This window comes from Glossina fuscipes, unplaced genomic scaffold (genome assembly GCF_014805625.2).
Source record: "Glossina fuscipes isolate IAEA_lab_2018 unplaced genomic scaffold, Yale_Gfus_2 226, whole genome shotgun sequence".
In the NCBI taxonomy this organism is placed as follows: domain Eukaryota; kingdom Metazoa; phylum Arthropoda; class Insecta; order Diptera; family Glossinidae; genus Glossina; species Glossina fuscipes.
In genome coordinates, this window is record NW_023998569.1 from 372592 (window position 1) to 397983 (window position 25392).

The window sequence follows — 25392 nt, forward strand, 5'->3', positions numbered from 1 at the left end:
GGCTGTGCACCGTAGGCGGAATGGCATATTATACTTCGATAAAACTTACCGCACCTTAAATCTGTGCAGATGCTTATGCAATTATGCATTTTGCAAAATTGAACATTGAATTAAATGGAGGCAAATAAACGATTCTATACTTGGGCCTGGTTAGCAAATATATATTCTTAACTAAGGCTTTTTCATAGGGAGCGGTAAAGTCACTATAGCCACCCTTATGCTCAACAGAAGCTAGGCCTAGACGTAGGTATAATTAACACCTATAGGTTCTTAACTATGTCTATTTCACACGGAACGATGAAGCGCTTATAACCATTTTTATCCTCAACGGAAAATGTTAAAAAAAAGAGGACTTTATGAAAATTACACAAGTTTTTCATTCGACATAGTTTACATAAAAAAAAAAGCTATTTTTATTCAATTTATGGATAGAGTCCGTTCACCGTTAAAAATAATGTTATATTGGAGAAATATTGTTGGTGAGTTTAGCTTCGAATCTCATTAAGAGAAAAGTTTTTAAGACAAATATTAAAATAATTACTTACTCAGTTTCGTTATTTTCAAAAACAAGTTGACCTTCTTGCGGCTCATAATCTTTGCCTGCTTTGGCAGTCCCATCTTCCGTCCAGTAAGGAAGGAGGACTTTACCGCGCGCACCCGAATAACGTTGCACTTTAACCTCGTAGACACCAACCGATTCAGTGAGTTCATGTGAAGATTGTGTAATTGCAAAAATGCCAGCGTGATCATCATCAAGAATCATCACTGTAGCAACTTTGGGTACCGCTAACACAGCCGGATCTGAGGCATTACTTAACCGTATATAGAAATGTTCGTCTTGTTCAAAAACGTCGTCATCAATAATTTCAATTTTGAATCGTTGCTCATCCACACCGGGTGGAAAATTGAGTACACCTTTTTTACCCACATAATCACTACCAGCCTCAGCACTACCGTCTTCCGTTTCGTATTCAACCGTCGTATAACCAGATAAATCACCCCGTCTCACTACGCGTACTTCGAATTCACCGCAACTTTCCATTACCGTGTAATGGCCGGGGTCGAAGAACACGCGCAATATGGCTTCATCTTCTTCAACATTAACATCGACTCGCTGCAATTGAGCTTTTATCTCATTTAGATCGCTTTGAGCCCGCTCTTGTATTTTACGCATAATATTACCGCTGCCGACCATTCTTCTTGTTGCTTGTATACGATAAAAAGCCCTGGATTTGGGGCCTCGATTAATCATTTGTTCTTGTGCAATCATTTCTAATTGCTCCAGATCACTTTGTGGATATTTGGCGCGTAACTCCTTTAGCAAAGAAATGTATTCACGTCGCGCCTCATCGAATTCTCTCATTTCATCACTGTCTGCAGCTAATTTATCGGTTTGCTGCTGCTGATCCATTTCGAGAGCTGCGTCGCCCTCGGCACTCACAATAACGCCACGCTTGTTCATCCGATAATTTTTATCTAAATACTTAAATATCAATAGACGACGATCGGCTATATATGCTGTCAGTACGGTGGCAGGAAAAAACATGAATGTTAGTAGGCCTTCCCATACCTCGACACGACCTGGAGATATCTGAGCCAAAATCAAATACAGCCATATATATGCGAACACCGACCACGTTGCAGTTACAAAAAACACACGCAAATGCTTGATCTTGCGGACCTCGCCATTCGGAATCACCACAATGCACAATGCAATGATGACAAATAAATTATATGCTGCAGAACCTACTATTGTACCTGGGCCCAGATCGCCAGCTTGGAATTTCTTTGCAAACATTTCAATTATCGAAAGCAATATCTCAGGCGCACTGCTGCCCAAAGCCATAAGGGTGAGATTGGCAACGGTCTCATTCCACACTCGCACCACCACAATTTGTTTTTCACCATTCTTCTTCTTAATAATAACTTCTTTCTCCTTGGACGTGATCACTTCAATTGCCGCCATAAAGCGATCGGACACAATTGAAACGCCTATGAACAAGTAGATCATAACGAAAAAGTAAACAAGGCCCCGTGCAACTCGATCGCCAGTTGATAAATTTTTTTGCGGTTTCCATGCAGCCACCATTAGACCGTCCGGACAGACGCCCTCCTCATCAACGTCATTGTTTTCAATTCCACGTGATGCAACCATCAGCATACCGTCGTCATAGTCGTCCTCATGAAGACGCTTTAACATTGTTGAATTACTAAAACTTTCATCATCGGCGGCCAGTGTGAGCGTTATTGTACAACACGCCAAGAGCAAGCACAGCTTCCACATAAATTGTGTAAATGACCGATCACAAGTTGATCCCATTGAATTTCTTTGATTATAGTGCTTACGTAATGTAAAGGATATGTACACGAAAATTTGTTAGGATGTGTCCAAGCGGTTGTAAAACAGCAGAAAGCCACCTCGTTTTTAAATGCTGGCTTTGGTATATATTACGTGTAAATTTGTTGTTGTTCGTTATCAAATAGAAGACGGGATCAGTCAATTATTCGAAGAGTCTTATCGGATATTTATAAAAAAAAATTGCATTGGAATTCCTTTCTTGACAAGTGATACAGTGATGGGCACTCGATCGCCTTATAGCGTTTTATAGATATAGGACAACACTTTCAAGCGTTTATTCTTAAGCGTATGGCTTTGGTTTTGACTTTGACTTTGGACGGTTTAAGATCTTTTACAATAGCGAGTGGTGGCGTTGCGTGATTGAACGTGTTGTGAATGTATATTTGTGAGTGCTGTGAGGGAATCTTTGCTTCTTTGTTCTGCGTGCGAAGTGCTTTCAAATGCGAATTAAATTTTATCCTGGGGAAGTAAGGGAAGCTTCTCTTTTTCTTACAGCAACTACTGGGTATGTGACTTTTTACCAACGTTTTTCTAACTTTTAATTTTTTGTTACTTTTTTATTTTTATTGCTTAAATTATATGTGAGTGATTTAAATTATCATTTTTGTTTTTGTTTATAGAAAATATTGTAAGCGATATCTCGTTATGGGTATATATATATTTATTACGTGTATATGTCTGCTGATGAGAGTGTTAGCGGTGCGTGTGTCACAAGCAATTCGATTAATAAATTTGGTTTAAACGTTTTCTTCTTTGCCTAACTCTTTTTTTATGTTTTGTTTTTTTAAAGTTCGTATTTACAAGATATTTGCAATTCTTCCAGGCTTATTCATTGATTTACGTGACAATCTGTGATCAAGCGGGATGTTGGAAAAGCTGAGAGTGTGGATGTGTGTGCGCGTAATGCGTGAAACAAACTAATAAGCTCCTCCGTCATGCTCGTCGCTAATTTTATAATTAACGGCAAGCATTTATTTATACTGTTGCTGCTATTGTTGTTGTAGATGTTGTTTATTTAATTATTGAGATGCTATCGATGAGTGCTGATCAAATCTATGCGGGATCTATTATTGTTGTTATGTCTTGTGTCAGTTGCTTTAAACGTCTTAAGTGCACCCTCTTACTCTTTTTCGTTCCCGTTTTCTCTTTCAATTTAATGCCAATTTACCGTTGGTTGGTTTCTTATTTCAAGTGTAACGTTATTTCGGGTACGATTTCCCAAATAGACTGCCAGATTTTGTTTTTTTTTTTTTATATCCACCCGTATACTATCTTGCCATGTTGAAATTGTAAATACTCTGCGCGTTTGACTTGATCCAAAGATTTATTAGCCCTGCGATCAGAAATAAGAAAATAAAATCATAAGCAATTTGTGAAAGATATTTTAAATATAATATAAATACGAAAAGCTATTACTTAATTTACGTAGTAGATGCGTTTTTCGAACCATTTCCCTATTTAACTCCGTATAGACCAAAATAAATGATATCAGAATTTACAGCAAAAGTAGGGAAAGAACGCACAACTAAATTTTGAGGAACAAGCGAGGATTCGTTCATTATAATCGTGTGAAATGAAAGAACATTCACATAACGGGACAGAGAAGAAAAAATAGTAAATAATAATTTTTACGGATTGGTTTAAAAATTATAATAGGTGCTTGCGTGTATTTTGATCAGCGGCATCTGTTGATGAAAATGATAAAGTAATGCGGAATATCAATGTATGTAAAGGTTAAACTCGATGATTTTGACCTTTCTATGCATAAAAAAATGATTTTTTCATTCAGTATTATCAACTCGTTCAGTGCATACAGACGCTAATCATAGAAAAATCAAAATTGGAAAATTTTATTTTCGACATTATTAATTTTGTTGTTTGATTTAAAGAAATATGCTCCCGAAGCTTATCAAAGACTTTTAGAAGCTTATGGTGATACTGTTCTGCCATATGTCAACTGTCAATTGCGATTTCAACCGTTCGAAAGTAGCGATTTTGATGTCAATGATAGAGAAAGTTCGAAGAGAAGGAACTGCAAGACTTATTGGGTGAAAAGCCGACTTTCAAAGAACTTTCGAACAGCTTAGGCGATAAGAAAGATCCGAAAAGAGGAAGAACAGCTACCATACGACTGAAATTGCCATTTCAAACTGTTTCAACATCGCGCTTTGATTGCTTGCCCGGCAAAAAAAGGATTTCTGTAACGTATTGAGACTGGTGATCAAAAGTGCATCTACTACGACAATTCCAAGCGAAAAATCGTTGATGCGCTGCGTGCTTTGCTGTGCATATGGTGAGTTCAATAAGGTATGTTTCACTACGACACGCTAAAACCGAAGGAAACTGTCACTGCAGATCCCTATTGACCTTAATTCGACAAACAAAGACGCATTGCTGGAGAAAGGACCAGCAACTGCGGTTAACAGGGGCAAAGTCATGCTCTTGCATAGCAACGCTCGGTTTCACGTTCCAAGGGTTCTCAAGGATACACTGTTGCAGCTCGAACGGGAAGTTCTGGCGCACCCAGCTTACTCACCAAACAAAGCGCCTTCTGATCACCACCATTGATTGCGGTATGACTTGACTGGGACGCGGTTTCGAAATTCTGAAGAAATGCAACAATAGGCCCATGATTGGATCGCCGCCGAACCAGAAAGATGGGGAAAAGTCATAGAAAATGATGGAAAATTTGTTGATTAATGTATATTGTAATATATATAATATAAACGTTTTGATTAATGTATATTGTAATATACATAATATAAATGGTTTGATTGATACATGTTGTAATATATTAATTTTTCTCAATAAAAGGCTTTTTAAAATGAAAAAATGATCAGAATGTATGCAAGCACCTGATCATTTGCTAAATTATTCTTCAAAGTTAAATATCTGCCTGACTTAACAAGACTGTAGACAAGAAGTTGCTAAGACTTAAGAGCTGGTGCACCAACGTTTTCAAAGTAATAATGGTTAGTTCTCAAGGTATTAAAAATAAAATTGGGCTTTTGCATTCAATCGAGACATCTTCATAGAATGCACTTTGCAAGCTGAAAAACTACGGAATATCTTTTAATTGTTGGACCTCAAGTTTTTATTCACGATCAGAAGAAGATATCTCTATGCAAAATCTATTTTAGACCTAAAAATTTATTTAAAACTAGAAGGTTTTATGCAATTTACCTTGATTTCTCGATACCATGAGTTGAAACAAATATGTAATATATATATAGGAATTTTGGCTTCTTAGGGGCTCAATACTTCAGTACTTTATTGGCTTAATTTATTGTTTATATAAAATGGTATTTAAAGCATAGCAGAATATACAAAATTTTTATACAACATTTTAACTTCTTTTTTTTATTACTAAAAAATACTTCGCGCAATAAAGTAGAATCATAAACATTTTAATTAGGTATCAATTAACCATAACCAATTTGCACCAGCAGCTGAGTAATTCCTAAAATTAGAAACGAAAAATCACATGCGTCTGCGAAAAAATTTGTTTGGGTTTTTCAAATAGTAATTAATTACAAAAATCATTACATTTAAAAAATTGAAAATGTGTTATGGGCAAAACTAACCCAACTGCGTTAGGAACAATATTTTGAAGATTTGCGATTTGCTTTAAAAAATGCTTCTGAGTAAACACTGCGGTCAAGAACAACCTCGGATAGGTTGCAAAAGGAAAATTGCGAATTTTATGGAAATTCAATACAAAGATTTTCAAAAAAATATTTTAGAACGTATCACCACTACTACTAGTACAATTTTAATGTTACATATGGTTCGTAAGCTTAATGAAAATAAGTAAAAACACTGTAGTGAGACGCGGACAATCATTAAATACCCTACACAATTTCGTTTAAGACTTATAACGAATTTTAATAATAAAATGATATATAGCAGGAAATTGAGAAACGTGTTGTAATCGGAAATATTTTCAGTACCGTTCGCCCCTAGGCCAAAAGATGTCGGTGCATCAAAGTATCTCAAAAATTGCGGACCGTAAATTTAACATGGTAAACGAATAAACAAGCTTAAATCGTTTGAGAAAGAGATTCTAAATCGATCGGCATAAGAAAAGGTGGGCCTGCCTCGGTATTGCATATGTTCGCACAAGCCTAATATATGACTACGCCGCAAGCAGTGTATATTGCAAAAACGTAAAAAGATTGTAGGCGGGCCATTCCGACCCTTAACTACCCTACACCACTTCTTCTGCTACTACGTTGTTCATACAATTATTTCTCAAAATAAGGCTTTATATTGGGATTGGTCGAACGAATGGTCCGATCCATTTTCAATAGCGTACGTCCTTAGACCATGGCAACAAATGTAATCGAAATGGCTCAAAAATTGCAATCATGGTTATATTGATCATGAATAAGATAGACACAGGCAGACAGATAAGCTTGAATCAGTTCAGAAAATGATTTTGAATCGATTGGTAAAAAAAGAAAGTGAACCTATCTCCCACTATACTGTATGTTTACTGAATAACAAGCAACTAGCAAGAAAGTCGTTGCCATTTCTCATTTCCGAGAAATAATAGGAGAGCTTTCGCTGCAGAATGAATAGATTTCGTAATTTTATAATATCGTTTAAATCAGTCTTAACGCTAGACTTTCAAGTTCAAACAAACTTTACGGAAATATGCTTGCCCTAAACGTATTAAGGGACTTCTAAATCCACGTAAGATTACGTGAAAAAAATCGACATAAGAATTTATATAATCTTTGAGGAAATCCTCCTTTGTGCATAAACGTTAGGAAACTATACGATATGTACGTGCTTAGGTATGTGATTACATATAGCACTCAGTTGTATCTTACACAGCTAACAGTATAAGCATATATATATATAGATTTCTTATTAACAAATAGTCATGTATACGTACACGTATACGACAACGTAAAAGCAAACAACGAATTCCTTAGTGGGAGTCCGTTTTCACTTACGTATATGCGTTATACAGCAGAATTTATTTAAATATATTATTTTTTGAGGAAAACATTTCAAATTTTCGTTGTTTACACACACAACAAACGTGCATGCTAAATATCAGAGGAGAGGTAAAACTCTTTACGGAATTAAAGGTGATCATTGTATGATGATGATGATAGCGAGCAATATTCTCATGGTATCTCAATTATGTGCACAGTCCTTTGCAAAAGAATCTTTTAAAAACTGGAAATTTTGTGATATGAGTAAACAGTATAGCCCTCTAGCTAAGTTGATTTGTTACTGTTTTAAAAACAAGTACAAACCACAAACAAACATATTGCGCCGTAAGGTATATGTCGAATAGTATGACCCTAGTAAAGATTTGCCTCTTTTAGTTTAACAACTTTTTATATGTTTTAATGAGTATATTTTACTAATTCCATCAGGATTATTTGAGTTAAATCATGAATTTTCATATTGCAGTCAGTAAATTTGATTCCTAAAAAAAGAAATGCGAAGCTTTTAGCCTGGCTAGAGTGCAGGTCAATCGATATTTTCATATCTTTACATAATCAGCTACGTGGATAAATCTTGCAATCACTTATTTCAATAAAAGCTGTGTCCGAAGTTGCAACATGCTTTTTATAATCCCAACTAAGCTAACCTTATCAAACGGTTTACCGAATCATCGCCGATCATTATACTCTACAATACTTAAGGTATGTGGGAAACAATTTATAATATTTTATATATTTCATTTATTTAATTTATTATCTCTTAGAGCTTCTCTCTTAATGATGTAGAACAAATTTATGCAACAAGTAACGGTTCCTTTACTTCTTGTTTAAGACTTTATTGCAAGTTAATATTAAAATAATAAGTTATTATTGAATAAATGGCGAACCGTAAAAGCCGACGACCGGCTTTAAAAGTATCAATTGACAGTCGGAAATTAATTAAGCGCGCGGAAAAATTACAAGAAAGCAGCGGCCATTTAATTCAATTCTATTAAAATGTATACCAACGACAATGCGAATAGAATTCCATAGGAAGTTCAATAGGAGCAATGTAAGCACTGTATTAAATTCAACCGTTAATATTGCAACGCAACAGTTAAACGATATCGGTCAAGCGATTTTAAATTTAAAATCACATAGCGTAAAATCGCATTGCGTAATGGAAATAAAACGAACGAATACGAAACAGCAAAAATAGTTTTACGTAGTCAATATGAGAAGTGAGACGGTAACAATAAACGCAACAGTGGTTAAATCGATCTGTGATGATAATCTTCAAAGTCAAAGAACAATAAGCAATTTGTCTAATCATGCTATCGGAAAGGACTCGTATCGCAAATTTTACACAAACGAATGCATAAAGATTGATGATAAATTCATAGCCCTAAAAACATTTTTTGATTAGACTATTCAAGGCTGTTGTGGAAATAATAAAATTTAAAAAATATCGAATTTCTGGAGCTTAGAATTAATTGGTATATACCCAAGAGCCAAGCATAATAATGATTCACATGAATCAAATAAAATTTGCGAATAGCCGTTACGTTGTGAAATTGCTGTGGAAAAATATTCGCAAACGTAGAAACGATAGTACATCTATTGCACAAAAACTTCTATACAATTTAACAAACTTATTAATAAAGAAGGATGACAAACTTCTAAAACATGACAGCGAAATTCAAAATTTATGAAGCGACGGTTTAGTAGAAAAAGTAAATATTAACGGAAATAACCAATTAATTTATTATGTCATATTCAAAATTCTCTGCATCATGTTGATGCCATTTATATATATAAATATATCGGGCAACACTCACCTGACTGTCACAAGCGAACATTGACATTTCAGCTTACATTTCTTGTGAAAATAGTTTTGTAATTCTTTCGTCGTGTAAAGAGTTATAATGATTTGATAATCAATGAAATATTTGAAGCTGTGTGGTACCCTTTTTATTATAAAAAAAGGCAAAAACGCTGCAAAAAAAAAAAAAATGTATGAATTCCACGGTGAGAAGGGCCAAGGAATGGTTCGCTCAATTCATTTCCGGAAATTTCGATGTCAAAAATACACCTCGCAGTTACTGAGAGAGCAGGCCACAAAAATAAGCTCGCAACCGCGGAAAAAACCGCGGAGACTTTTCAATATGATCTCCACAAGCCAGTTTACAGAGACGATAAAACAACTACTAAAATGAGTATGGTCTTCGACACCTCTTACTTCTCTAGATGATCATTTACGTCGAATATATAATTTGGTGACCAATTTGTTGACTCTCCTTTTAAGATATCGGTCGAATAAAACAGCGAGAACAGCAGACGTCGAAAAGTGTTTTTTGCAAATTACAATAGCGAAAAAAATTCGCGACTCGCATCGGTTTTTATAATATGAAGCAACTCCACAATTTAGTCAAAAACTTCCTGAAATATTAGAAGTCTGTATGATGGGTTTAAGATTCGGCACGGTGTCTAGTCAATTTTTACGAAGTACGACCACACACATGGTACGATTTACAGCAAATGACGAGTGTTAATGAGTGTTAATCGTCAAGAAGAAGCTTGAAGTTGTTGAAGCTCTTGAAGTTGCAACTTAGATAATGAAAGCTAATTTTAGCTTTAGCTTTAGGAAGTGAAACTCGAACGACACCGTTGTATCTAGTATAGGTAATAAACAAGGAATAATAGAGCAAAAGGTTTTAGGAATAAATTGGTATACTGTTAGCGATAAAATTAGCATTGACATAATGAACTATACATTTTGAGGTTATACTATTAACAAAATTTGAAGTCTACAAAGCGAAATTTAATGAAAACAACTGCAAAAGTATGTGATTCGATGAGATTTTTAGGTCCTTTCATTGTAAGAATAAAATTAATGTTAAAAACCACATGGAAGGAGAACACGGATTGGGACCAAATACTGAACAGTTTTCAATCCTGGGAAGATGAATTGAACATTTTAAGTGAAATTAGTATTAGAAGACGTCTATTACACTTTGCAGATGTTGGACGAAGCGACAGATAACAACGATTTTGATACATTCCAAAAATAGAGTAGGTCCAATGAAACAGGCTAGTAAAGAAATCACTCTTGCAAAATTGGAATTAACAGCAGAATTGGAAGACTCATGCAATTTCTATTAAATTCATTAAATTTCAAACTAAACTCTGCTAGCCTGTGGACAGATTCGTTAATAATGTTAAACTGGATAAATGATCAAGTTAAGGCAGGGTAAACCATACGTCAAAGTGGGAATAAGCGAAATTAATTATTTATCCTATATCCACGATTGAAGACACTGCGATGGGAAAACTAACCCAGCGGATTTACTGATAAGAATAATCAGAGCAAACGAGTTAGTTAAACCCCAGGCATGAAAATATAGTCCCTTGTGAGTGAGAGAGTGAATCTAGTTGGCGACGACATTTGGGAGATTGAAAGACCATTAAGTTTATACGTCAGTACGCCAGAAGTTGAAGGTGAAAGACGCACTCCTGTTATTGAGATTGAGAGGTTTAGTAAAACAACACAACTTCTACGAACAACAGCTTACGTATTCCGATTTACAAGCCGAATTAAAACCTTATTAAGAGCGAATATAGACGAGAAACCAAATAACTAAGCAGAAATGTGAAGAAATGCAATACTACAGCAAATGAATAAACGCTTTACAGACAAAGAAAAAAATTATCGCTAAAATCGGCAATTAATAAGGGTGTTTAAAAACTAACTGTAGGCTACCTTAAGGTGAATTTTGCACCGACATAGGAAAGCTAATTATTTTACCGAAACAATCGTACTTGCGTCAGCTTGTAGTATTGAACGCGCTAAGTAAAATACGGCGGTAGGTCAGCAGTATTAGCACTCATTCGGGTCAAATACTGGATTGTGCAAGAGCGACAATTGATAAAAGGAAATCTCAAGCGTTTCGTTGCGTGCTTATGTTTTCATGGAAAGTGTGGAAAGGAACCATGGACTGTGTTACCTATCGCACGTCTAGCAGCTATTAACAGACTTTTCAAAACTACAGGCGTTGATTTTGTTGGTCCTCGTTATATAGGAACTGAAGCTAATAGTGAGCAAAAAGTGTGCACCTTGCTCTTTGCTTGTACACCCCTGCGAGCCATTCATTTAAAATTGGTCGGGGACATGAGTACGAAAAGTTGTATAAATGCTTTGCGAAAATATATTGTGCAAAGAAGTATACCAGTGTGTAAGTATTTCGGATAACGCAAAACCCTTCAAAAGAGTGGACTTACAACTCAGAAAACTTGTAAAATGTAGGGATGCACAAAATATGGCTGCTTATTAAAATATTATATAGAAAAAACTATCTGAAAGCGGCTATTGAAAAATTAAAGTTCGCTTTAGATGCGCTAACAACACTATTAGGGGAAGTCAAAAGTATTGTGAATGTCCGATCAATTACATACGTTATACGATCATAACAATTTGGAAGCTTTAAGCCCATCTCATTTTTTAAATAATAGTAAATGTATCTTATATTCCATAGAGATGAAAATCGATCGGACCACTTTGGTCGAGTACTTCCAGCATTATACCGCACTTTAAAAAGCCGTTGGGTGAACAACTGTATTGAGCAAAGTGGTGGCTTTTACTTATTTTTTGATAACTTCTACCGGTAAAAATTAGTTTTACACATCTAACAGCCATATTCTGACATTATGGCCGGTCACTAGTCATAAGGAAGCGTTTATAATCTGGTATCAAATTTGACATATGGGGGTAATAATCGCCATTAAGTTCTCCAATGTAAGCTTTGTTATAAGACGTGGTGGTCAAATCACGAAGAACGTGATCAAAAGCATTCTTTTTGATTTGTAGTGTTTCTGTAATGTTGTTCTAACTATTGCTGTGAGTGTTATACACAACGACAAAGGACTTTTCAAGAGTACACAGAGCACTCTGCTCTAACACTTTACGTATGCAAGAGTTTTTAATTGAATAATAACTGACATGAATACTAAAGTTATAATTATCCGCCTAAAATACTTTATGGGTTATGAGTTTGTTGTTGCATAAAAAATCCTGTCTCAAGTGAATTTTACATGCTCCTTGCTAATACAATTCCTTTATTTTATAAATATAATAATATAACGAAATATTTCCCCTTCTGACCGTAAATTTCTTTTTAAGTCAAAGTTTTTGGGAATGATATCAAATTTTACGAGACTCCTGTGTTGTCGATAGTTTTCAGTTGATAGTCTATTATATTGTTATTCAGGCCTTCAGTGTGACATCCAGAGCCTATTGATTGCTTAACTTATTCCCCGACTTGCTCCACTTGAAACCGCTTTATTTTTACACAAAATTTACTTAAGCTTCTAGTCACTGAAATAATTTGCTTCTAACAACAAATTGTTGTTAAATTAACATATTATTGTACCAAATGTTAATTAAATATTTTTTTGGACCTTACAACTAACTGCGTAGAACTGCGATACTTTCAAGTACCGTTTTAGAAAAAATTACGACGCTGCCTTGAGTATACTGACATACTCATTTGGAAGTTTTTCATAATGTTGTAATACCAAAAAGGAAGCTTCAGAGATCATAAAAAGTATATGTATTCTTGATCCTGAGCATGAAGTTCTGAATTGATTAAGCCATGCGTGTCTGTCTGTATGTCTGTGTGGTGTATGTTTTTGGCACTCTCCTGGTCGCACAAACGAATATATTGGTTTCAAATTTGCTAGAAACATTGGAAGTTCTTGCACGCAGGTTGGTATTGAAAATGGGCCACATCGGTCGAAGGCCTACAATACTGCGTACATTGGTAACAAGTTCTTATAATGCATTAAAGTTTAATGTTCCTTTGAATACCTTCATAAAGCGCAGGAGCAAGTTTGAAAAACCGCATGAAGTATATAAAGGTTCGGACAGTTTTAAATTTGTAATACGACTAAGCATGTCCGTCTGTTCATGTATCCATCTGCCCGCCTGTCCAACTGTGTACTATCTGTGGGAAACACTCTCTCGTTCGCAAAATGGAGACAGTGCTTGCAAATTAGCAAAAGGATATGAAAATGATTCAAACACTGGGAACATCTTTGTTTTTTCGTTGTTACTCGTAAAGTGCAATACAAACGCCAATACGTAAAGAGGCTAAAATGCTATTTTCAGTTAATTTACGGGATAGCCATTTCTCCTCCTTTTAAATCGTTGAAAACAAAGTTGCCAATTGGAATATGATGGAACAACGTCACCATAAGCTTCGGAACGAGGACTCGGCGGCAGATTTCTTCAAATTAAATAACAAAAGTAATCGAAAAGTCGAAAATGCAATTTTGAACGCTCCATGCCAGCATGCGCTGAATAAATCAATAATATTAAATTGAAAATTGTTATTTTAGGTGGAGAAAGGTCTGTACTATCGAATTTAATCCTTACGTACGCTTATGTTTCCCGTTTCTTTATAACTTTTACGGACAGAAGTCGCCTATCAAAATTAACGCAAACCCCTAATATATCAAATGACTTCTTACCTTCAGTATTAAATTATTTTCGATTAATTTAATATAAACGCATGTTATATAGCAAGTATTGCCTTTCGTTAACAGAAATGTGCTCTGCATAAAATTTCATACGCATTCTCGTATATTTATGCGTATGTAATGTAAGCAAAATATTGCATTATAAATATAATGAAAGAAATCAATATTTGATTTTAGGAAAAGAATGTTTTCAACATTATACGACTTATTCGTCTTTTATGTTGATTGAAGGTTCTCTCAGACGTTTGCTAGATACAACCCGTTTGTTTACGAGAAATGTATATTCTCGTAGATATTTAAAACAGCAATCAATCTTCACAGCTGTTTCAGTTATTTTTATTTTGTCATCGGTGGATTTTTTCATGTACCTGAGAATTTAAAAATAAATTTTCTTTTAAGAAATTTGTTTATTACTTAAATACATTTTTTTTATATTTTTTTATAATATTAGTTTGGGGAAAAAGAAATCCATTATTTTTTCGGTAGATGGCTCCACTGATAGATTTCTCGTAAAGTATCGATCAAACAATTTCCGATACTGTACATTTACATACTGTACATTTCGCAGTAAAAAAAATTATTTTGCTGTTTTTTGTTTGGTGCATTCAGTTGTGAGTTACAGCGTGTTAAAAATGGAAGTGAACGAAGAGAAAATTCGGTACATTTTACAGTTTTTCTTTGACAAAGGCGAAAATGCAAGCCAGGCGGCTAAAATTGTGAATGGTGTTTATGGTTCCGATACTGTAACATCCAATTATGTGCAATTTTGGTTTCGTAGATTCCGCTCAGGAATTTTTGATGTTAAAGATGCACCTCGCACAGGCCGGTCGTCGAAAATGTCGATAAAATCGGAGAAATGATCGAAGTTGACCGGCATGTTAGCAGGAGCTAAAAATCGACCATAAAACAGTTTTAAACCATTTGCACAAAGCTGGATTCAAAAAGAAGCTCGATGTTCGGGTGCCACACCAATTAACAGAAAAAAACATGATGGATCGAATTTCCATCTGCGAAGCTTTGGCCAAACGGAATGAGATAGACACATTTCTTAAACGGATGGTGACTGGAGGTGAGAAATGGATCACATACGATAACCCTGTGCGAAAACGATCGTGGTCAAAGAGCGGTGAAGCACCTCAAACGGCCAGGAAGGTTTTGCTATGCATTTGGTGGGACTGGAAGGGGATTGTTTATTATGAGTTGCTTCCATATGGCCAAACGCTAAATTCTGATCTCTACTGTCAACAACTGGACCGTTTGAAGATAGCGATTGACCAGAAACGGCCAGAATTGGCCAACAGGAGAGGTGTCGTGTTCCACCAGGACAACGCTAGGCCACACACATCTACAGTGACTCGCCAGAAACTTCGGTAGCTCGGTTGGGAAGTTTTAATGCATACGCCATACAGTCCGGACTTGGCACCAAGCGATTATCATCTTTTTCTTGCATTGCAAAATTTCTTTAATGATAAAAAATTGGAATCTAGGGAGGATTGTGAAAATCGACTACTAGAGTTTTTCGCAAATAGAGACCAGGACTTCTATGAGAGAGGCATTTTGAAGTTACCTTTAAAATGGCAACAAATCATACAACAAAACGGTGCATATTTGACCCAAATCGGACAATCCGAAGCATGTTAAATAAAGTCCTGAAGTTCATATAAAAATAATGGATTTCTTTTTCCCCACACTAATATATGGGTTTTTCGAGTTAAATGTAGACACTCCCTATGTGAGTTCCTTCAATTGTAAGTAACAATAGAAATAAATCGTTATATTGATAACGTAAATTTCGTATCGCAATTCAAACGAAAAAAATGAAAGGGCAGAAATGTCCTCGTAAGTAAATCAGTGGCTGCTGATAAATCGCAAATTGAAGATAAAACTGAGAATATGAAATTTGAAAATTATAATCGTTGAAACCGTAAGATAGATAGCTGTCATATCTGTTCCTAAACTTATGAACTATGATTTATACATTGGATGATGTAGTTGAAAGATTTTTCGTCAAGAGCAAATCTTCATAAATTCCAAAATTAATATAACAGTTAATTAATTACATTGATGACAACTAAACACCAGTATTAAAACGAAAAGTAGGCAAAAGAGAACAAAGTTATGTGTAAGAAAACAAAAGAGTGAAAGATGTTCAGTAACTATCAACGAGACCAGGCGGACGAAACACCGCGAAACTTACATTCAGATTTCGAATAGCTGTCGAAATCGCGAAATCACGCGGAAAGTTATTATTAATATTTACATCGGAATAAATCGAAATAGAAAATCGTTACGGCTCTGCATATAAGCATGTAACAAGAACTCATATCAAAAAGGAACAAGAACAAGAACCTACACCAAAAAGGGACAAGAACAAGCAACCTGCACCAAAGAGGAACAAGAACAAGCAACCTGCACCAAAAAGGAGCAAGAACAAGCAGCCCCAACAAGAAAGAAGAACAAGCAACCTGGAAAAATTGCATAATTGTTCGTAAAAATTGTTAGTAAAACAATAACTTTTTCGACTTGAAATAAAAAATGAACTAAAATGGCAATGAACTACCATTCCATTCCATTCCATATATATATACATATATATATATTTAATTTTCAATTTTATAAGTGTATGTATGGCTTCTGATACGAAATTATGAATCACTAACTTATGTTTTCATTAATTCGATCTCTTCAGCAGTCCTTTGACATAGGGCGTTATTTTGTCGAGGCTTTATTTTTCGATCATATCTTATTGAAACAATCAGATGTATTCAATTCGACTTTTCTTCTTTTCATAAATAGCCGATTAATATGTAAGTAACTCATAAATTTATATGAAACCTACACATAGCTATAAGTTACTGTTATGTATTCAATAGCTATAAGTTACTGTTATGAAGGACAAATGTATTTTACTTTTCAGTCGTTATCTTTTATAGCAAGCAGTTTGTTATTCTCTTGTGAATATTATAGGGCTGCGATATATAAGAACTGTATAAGTGAGAATGAAATGGAATGGGAATATCACATTTAAAATAACCTAATTTAAAATAAATAATTTAAAATAACCTCGAATGTGGTCAACTCACCGGTTGGCAACACCAATTTGATTTCGAACTAAGGCATAGTGCATAAGAAGACTACACGTCCTCTTTCTTCTAGTTGTAACCACCGAACGAAATAAAATCCCTCATCATCTGCTGGGATTGCAGGCTATATATGCCGATTTAGGGGTATTTTGAAAGAAGGCCGTCCGTTCCGTCCGACAACCACTGACGATGGGTCATTTAAGTTAGGTATAGGTATGTAGATTTTTAGACGCTAGGTTCTCTTTTTATTACTCGAACTGTGTATATTAGTTAATGTCATAAGTAAATCAATGAAAGGGAGTTCAATTACAACGTCAGGAAATATTGGGATTTTTCTTTTGTTGAGGGATATTAATAACGGAGGTAAGAATGCCTAGAATAGCCGCTAAGGCTTACCCCGACATTGTTTTACTAAAAGTTAAATTTTTCCCTGCACCTACACTTTTTAGATTTTTTTCAACGCAAGTAGAAATATCGTAAGCATATTTATCCATTTCACCAACCTTGTCACCACCATTTCAATCGCTAAAATTCACTACCAAAAAAGAAAATCAAAAGATTGCTGTCACAAATCAAAGAGTTCTTTAAAGATTCTCATGTTGAAGTTGTTTGTAGACACAACTGCGCCGTACGGTCGGAATGGATGTTGTCGGAGTGTTTTTATTTAGGAAGAGCTATTAATTAGGCTGAAGAGTCGAGTTGAGAGCTGGTTTGAACCAGGCCAAAAATTTAATCTCAGCAAAGAACTTTTTGTCAGGCCTTCCTAAGAACTAAACACCCCATTATGGCGTATAATAGAAAACACAAGTCTTCAATTAGCTTAAAGTTCTTTCACTTTGAGCGATAACGCTGTTGTCAAGGAATATATTTAATCGGCGACGGCGTTCAAAAGAGACGTAGTGAGAATAATTGCCATTCTCTTTTGGATGTTGGATCTTTCCTGAAATTGAAAGACCAGTTGATATCAGCTGTTTGTCAGCTGTTTAGTTGCTTAGAAATTACAAAACAAAAGTAGGTGAGCTGCGCCATACATCTTTCATTAGAACTCATTTCATCGTTTTGAAAGTTATTATTAAATTTTCTTCATTTTTTTATATCAGAAAAAAGACGGCAATGAAAAAATTAAGATTAAAAGCAAAAAAAAAAAAAAGACAGATATTACCAAAGAATGTTGTCAACTATTTGTAGTTTCGTGTAATGCGAAAATTAAGAAACAGAATACAAAAAAAAAATTGCAAAAAAATGTATTCGCTTTTGTGATAATTTATACAAGAACAAGGCACATAAGCAGACATACATTTTTAAAAGACTTGGCAATGACGCCATTGTCTAAGACATTCAGTCGTAGAAGAGAAGAAAAAAACAAACAGTTATGAGATAAAATTTAATTTTACAAGAAATTAAAATAAGAAAAAGAAAATAGTGCAACAAAATAAAATTTTTTTGTTTTTTTAAATTTTTTCTTCCTCTTGATTTGCATATTAAAAGAAAATGAAAATCAGCATTTAATTAAATTTAACGGTAAATCACATAAGATTACAAGGCGCAAGAAGAAGATATTAAAATATTTTTCGTAATGTCATCAATTAAAGCAACTACGATAATTATAATATGAGATATTTGTATAGACACACACATAGTTAGGAATGGAAAGAAAATGAAGCAAATGTACGTATAATAGGAAATAGAAAGAGAGTATAATAATAAAAAGAAAGAGCAAATCGTAAACTGATACGTCACATGTCATAAAAATCTGACACAATCTTGCAGATAAGAATATTGTAAATCACAGGAATGTGTGACATCATGTAAACATGAGTGGAAACATAAATGTGTTGTAAATTATATAACGCAACGAGAAATTCCATCGTATCCATGGTATGACGACAACCACTAGTTACAAGTAATAATTCTAAACGCCATATGTATCGTTGGCAAGAGCAAGAGCTGAGCCTTGCCTGCCTGCTTTATGCTGATGACTCAGACTGACAGTTGAGGGTCATAACTTAATGAGTTTTATGTTATTTGCTAAGATATTTTTTCTGTCTCTTATAAGTTTCCAGTTCATTAATTTGACATTTAAATCAAAAACAATTAGAATTGTTACGTTGCTAGAAAATTTACTTCAAAGTGTATGTCTGAATATTTGTATGTTATAATATTATACGCTTAATGCCCAACAGTTATTCCCAAGTGTTAAACTAGCAATTACCCAACAACTGACGCATATTAAATGAGATAATCTTTTTTTTTAACCGCAAACATAAATAGATAAACGAATCTGTTAGATAATATCTTTACTATCACATGAGACATTTGCTTATTAACGTGAAGTTTTTCTTCGTTTGTGATATATACGGGGTGTGTTAATAAAAAGGTGACTTTTCAAATTTCTACAAATAACAACAAACACTGCCCCTTACATATGAAAAAAAACAAAATATTCATTTATAGAATCATCTATATATATATACATTCATATATATATCCCCGAATTGCGATCTGTAACATACACAAGACGGACAGATAACTTGATTCTAAATCGATTCGAACAAAAGATCCCAAGTTCTTCTGGACGTAACACCACCACATTAGTGGCGTTAACAAATTAAAAAATTAACTTATCGTAGTTATGCCTCGAAATCAAATCATTCTATTTTGTTGTTGTTATCAAACCATTTCTAATTTGTTTTTGACAGTTTATGAGGCTTCGCAGCGCTTTGGTGTGCTTGGCGATTTTTTGCTATCGGAAAGAAGTTCAAAAAATCGGTATCAAATTTTGTGTGGAAAATAAAATTAAGTGCTAAAGTATAATAGACAGCTGCCAGCAAATGCTTTCATGCTTTCACATGTGTATGCATTTACTTTAGCCATCATAAAAGGATATTAGCTAAAAAAGTAGTCGTTGCCGGTGCAATTCTTACAAATGTGTATCGAAACCTTTAAAAAGAACGCATTTTCACGAGGTCAGCGGTAAACTCGGAACCTGGTTAACTGTATCTGTCTATTGCGCCTGTTAGTCCTTTCATTATCTGTTGCTTATAAAAATTGCAAAATTTCAATTTGAAATGTTAATTCGTAACATTTGGTTGATATTTATCCGAGATGTAATCATAGCCTAGCACTTTTCTGAAAAAAAAGTATCAAACGTTAACTGTGGGCATGTACAAAAAACTTATAGCAAAAACATTTCTAATCAGACATGTAACGTGCTCATAATTAATAAAATATTCAGCGAATTCGTTACATTGGCCTGCGATGAAAAATATTTCAAATTCGATTTACGGTGAATATAACTTTTCTTACCCTTTTCGCTTCATATATTCTTTAACTTAACGTATTCTCTATAGTCACACAAAATTTGCAAATTTTGGATGCGCTCCCCCATTTCAATATAAAGAAAAATATTTTGTTTCAATTCCAAAAATCACAACTTGCTTATGAAGAGTATTTTTTTTGTTCGCGAGCTTAAAATATTAAGTTAAACTTTCATTTATTAGCTTGGTAGAGAAAGTTTCAGAATTCAGAAAATTTCAGAAAGAAAGAATTTTATGATCGTTCTTTTTGTTATCGGCAAAATTTCAAATTGAATAAATTTATTAAGCGTAGAACTTATATTGAATTCTGTTAAAGTAATGAAATTTCGCAGGGAAATGCATTGAACATGTTGAAAAAATGTCAGGTTGTGAAACAATAGCATAACCAAAAGTTTACATGTTGCTCAAATACTTTGAAGATAGCGGGGAAGCGGTAGCAGAAACTGAACAAACCGGAGGAAAGGTTCAGGTTAACCATTAATGAAAACACTATCGGCAATCACCAAATAAATATTGAAGACCTTGAAAGTATGATTGAAATATCAATTGAAACAACTCATTCTATGTTGAAGGATGCGTTGCTGTTATCCTCTTTGTCTTATCGTCTGGTGCTTCAAATAATTGACTTTAGTCATCAATTTTTCAATAAAAAACCAACTAATGTCGTTTCACAAGCTTAGTATTTGCGTGAAAATATATTTTGTTTCATTTCAAAGTTCCCTTTAATTTTTGAATACATTGACTTCAGATTTCTGTGTCCAATTTTGAAATCACGGGAGCTCAGTAACAGTTAAGAGAATGCAGGTTATTTACAGGAACAGATCACTTCACAATCCTACGTCTATTAAAACTAATATATTTAATAGGATTTATCAACCGTATTTTTGCTTGGCTAAAGAATGTGGCAAATTTTAGTATAGTAAAAAATCCTAACCGTGATTATAAACCAATGAAAAACACAAAGTCAACAGAAACTCCAATACTACACGCAAGACGTCGTTCAATAATAATATGCCAACATATATTAAGCGATGGATGTCAAAGATTTCAGTTTAAATGAAAGAATACTTTCATTCTCTTTCTCTTTTGCAATTTGCATAATTAAAAAAAAATATACGGAAGGACGTATAAATTGATCCATCATGCCGAATAAGAATATTTATGTGCATGCATTCCAATTAGCAGGCTCGCATTGAAAGAAATATTGACTGTATTGCGTAGATCAATTCAAAAATTTTGCTCTATTTTTAATTAAGTCAGTAAGAGGAGCAAATTTTCATAAGACACCAAAAAGGTTGTGCTATTGCATTCATATCAACTTGGTTCACATTCATGCGTTAGCAACTCGTAACATGTGTGCGCCGCCATAAGCTTACTTATACAATCTTTTTATTTCTTTCCTTTTTTTTTGAGTTCGCTCTTGTAGTTAAACAAAGAAAAAGTTATTTTACCGTGCGATACATAGAGCACGTTTTGATAGTGTTTAAAAAATTTCAAAGCAAACTCGACTGGAAGGTTGGCATCTTCTGTAATCGTGCATCTGCGAGGTCGGATTGTGAGGATGGTCTGAGGTTGGGGCTCCTGCGTGACGGAGTTCTTCATGTTGACGGAACGTCCGCGCTAAGCTCTCCGTTAATATGGGTGCCTTGGAGGAGTTCGAGGCATTCAGGTTGACTAAGGAGGGATAGAAAGGGCCAGGGGTGAAAACCAGCAGCCAAGAGTTCCCGCGGTAGGCAGTAGCGGGATAGCGTCCCGGAGTGGAGTGCCGTCGCCAGCCCAGCCAATATGATTGTACCACAATCTTTTTGTTATTCAATTATTTTGTATAATAATTTAAAACATTTTTAACGCATTTTACTTATTTACTTTACATTAGGAGTTAGACGATGGGTTCGAATCGCAGCATAGTTGGTTGTTTTTTTTTTTTTATTTTTTTTATTTTTAAATACAATTTAAGTAAGCAGTGGATCGTAGAGAAATTCCATCGAAAGCCACAGAAAATTGTTTTTTCATTTGTCAACCTGAACAGTAAAGTTTCTGTTTTTTAATAAATTATACAATGAGACATACGACTTAAAACAGTTTAGTAACTGTCATGCAGCCACTGGCTGAATTCAATACTGCTCATCTTAGTAGTGAAGCCAAAATATTCGCGTAAGCTCAGCAAAGTTTAAATGTAACACAATTGTTTTAATTAAGATATTATCTAATTACTAACCCAAATTAACGTATTTATTTTGTTAATGATAATATATAATATTGTATATGAAATAGTTTATGAAACTATACTATGATTACATAAACTGACGTGCGTGTCTTTTCAAATATTTTACTAAATAAACTTTGCCTTTTCAAAGCGATAAAAAAAAAAAACAGACAGCGATAGGGCTCGAACATGCAACCTTTCATTTTAAAGCGCAATAAGGAATTTGGTGCGCACAAGAAAATTCAAGAACTTATTGAATTTTCAACGCATTTTACGGCTAAAAGAATTCTCGTCCACAAATCCACATCAATTTTCTGAGAAATTGATCAAAAAGCTACTCTGCAAACAACTACAGTAGTGGTTGGAATATATAAGCAGGTATTAACGCTTGTTTTAACAATTCTCGTATAAAAAATTTTATTAGACTTTCAATCCCTGCCAACATTGTTTTTATTATTATAAAATGAACTTTACTTGATTACAAATTGTGCATGTAAATTTAAAATGTTTTAATTTAACAATGATCAAATATATTTTGTATAGAGTATGGCGGCACAAGAGGTGTCTAATGCGTGATCCTGTGCGTAAAGAGCAAAGGCCAAATTTTTCTGCAAAGGTATCTTATTTTCTTCGAATTTGTAACAAATAATTCTATCAAAAATAATAAATAAGTTAACTCTAGGAAATAAAGATATCAAAAGTTATATTAATATGTACTACCTATACTAGTGTACTTTATAAATAGCTGACTTTCACTTTTTTTATAAATTTTGACGCTTTCGAAGTCTTTCAATGTTTTCAGAATTGTGAACGAATTCAGAAGTAAATCTGGTGCATCCCTATTTATCTGGCTATGCCTTTTGCACTACTTTTCATCGACAAGCGTACATAAAGAAATCAACTTTCAATTTCGATTTGATCTGGAAGGCGTTTATGTTGAAAGCTGAGAGTACTATGACGAGCTTCAATCCATCTCTTTTAATTATTATGAATGCGCTTGTAAACGAATAATGGTCCCTTTTAATCTTAGTTTAGGATTTTCGAGAATTTATAGGTAAAGACTAAATTTTTACTACCGTGAGACTTCGAACTGTACATTTAGAATCTACAAGGAGACAAGTTCAACTTAAGTCAGAATCCTGTACTGATAGAGTATGTCTTTGGCAGGGTGTCCGGTGTATGGTTCCGGGTGTTGCAAAGTTATGGATAAAACTATTGCATTAATATTCTTTGTCAAGTGCGCGTGTGTGGGTGAAAAAAAAATATTTCTATTCGGTATTAAGAGAGTAAAACTAAATTAAGCTTTACTCTTAAATGAAAAGAAAAAAACAATATAAATAAAGAACGAGAATACCATATATGCTTACTTTTAATCTTATCAATTTCGTTTAACTATATTTGCAACTGTCATTATTTTATTTTTTTTATTTTTAAAATGTAAGCAAATTTTAATTTTTACAATTGTTCCGTTATCTGTGACGGCACTTTCATAAACATGTTGCTGATATTAGGTGATTTCAGATGAAGAACCACTCTTTTTGTTTTTTCCGTTTGTTTATGTGAAACGTCGTTGGCTTTGACTGTAATCAAACAATAAAAGACAACAGTTATCGTCAAATAACAGATCAAAATGTTGACGAACGTTCAGCTTAGCTATTATAGATTTTTTGATTCTCTTTTGTTGCAAATTTTCAGTTCTACCGTTAATTTAATTTTTGTTGTTTTTGTTGTTTATTTATCAATTAATTCTCGTTGCTTTTGTGTTACTAAAAGTTTGAACATTTCGCACTTCACACACGTTTTCCTGCTTACCTAAGTCAGTCGATTAGTCGTTAGTCAGTAGTCGGTCGATATGTCAGTCTTGTTAGCGCTCAATATGTTAAATACTGATACTCTCAGCAGCAGCAGCTTTAGCTAAAACACTATTTTTAAAAATAATTTGCCAAACCGTAGAAACTAAAAAGCACTGAAACAAATATCTATATGTGTAACACGGTAACGCACATATTGATATACACACATTTACGTACATAGAAAAAAATACATATGCAAATCATATGTTTTTTTGTATAATTTCTTTTTTTTTCAGATTTTTTTTGAATTTTAAAAAACTTTATTCGTATTAAAGAAAAAATAAACTGAAAAATACTTTCTATTTTCCAGGTATTAAAAATAAAATATGGTATAGAAATAAGTGTTTTTTAATTTTTTTCTTTTTTTTGTGAAATTTAAAAATAGTTTAGCTCCGCACCGTTTTTTTGTATAACACGCTTGAACACAACATTATTATTAAATAATATTAATAATGATCTCAACATCTGTAGCCGCTTTAATAACATCCTCATTATCATGATAATGTGAGTTTAATTATCATTGATCATCGCGCACATGCTGTTATTTATTCTCTTTCTCTCAAAGTTTGTTTTTGTTTGTCGTTTTTGCTTCTTCTTCTTCTTCTTAATAATAATAATAATTCTCTGAGAACATTTTTTTTTTACTGAACGAACTTAAAGACAATTATTTGTATTGATTTTTATATTTTTGCCGTTAGCCGCCGTTTTGATAGAAGAGCGCGCACCTTTTGTTCATTGCACATACTAAATGAACATATTGATTCGAAAATAGAAAATTGCGGAAATTTTTTGTGTCTGCATTTATCACCTCGTTCTAGGCTTTCGAAGATTTCTTTTAGTTAGTCTTATCGTTTCATTCAAAGAAATTGTGAAAAGAATAACTATTATAATGAAATAAATTCAAAACGTTCTTCAACACTGCCTACGCATGTTCTTTTCCTAAATGATATCGGTGTTTGTGTGTACATGTTTAATTCTTGAGATTTTTATAAGGAATGTATATCATACGCTGGTTGGTGGTGCGTATTCTTTTTTATTACTTATTCACTGTTTTTCATAGGCAATGTGTCTAATTAAGTGACTTTTTCCAACACTCT

At 33.9% G+C, this 25392-nt stretch overlaps 1 protein-coding gene and 1 long non-coding RNA gene across 7 annotated transcripts in view; both read right to left on the reverse strand.

Moving 5' to 3' along the window:
• The window catches only part of LOC119642551 (sodium/calcium exchanger 1), a 92663-nt gene extending 89715 nt beyond the window's left edge, over positions 1-2948 (reverse strand). For all 6 annotated transcript variants that reach the window (XM_038041718.1, XM_038041716.1, XM_038041714.1 and 3 more), the window contains exon 1: positions 546-2948. In XM_038041718.1, the coding sequence (XP_037897646.1) occupies positions 546-2320 (1775 nt within the window). In that variant the 5' untranslated portion in view covers positions 2321-2948. The remainder of the gene's footprint in view (positions 1-545) is intronic.
• Positions 2949-3161: 213 nt separating this feature from the next.
• Positions 3162-24547, reverse strand: LOC119642554. Its single transcript, XR_005248081.1, has 2 exons — positions 23810-24547; positions 3162-3692 (listed from the first exon to the last, which is right to left on the reverse strand). It is a non-coding gene; the product is annotated as an uncharacterized LOC119642554 (long non-coding RNA).
• Between the last annotated feature and the right edge of the window lie 845 nt (positions 24548-25392).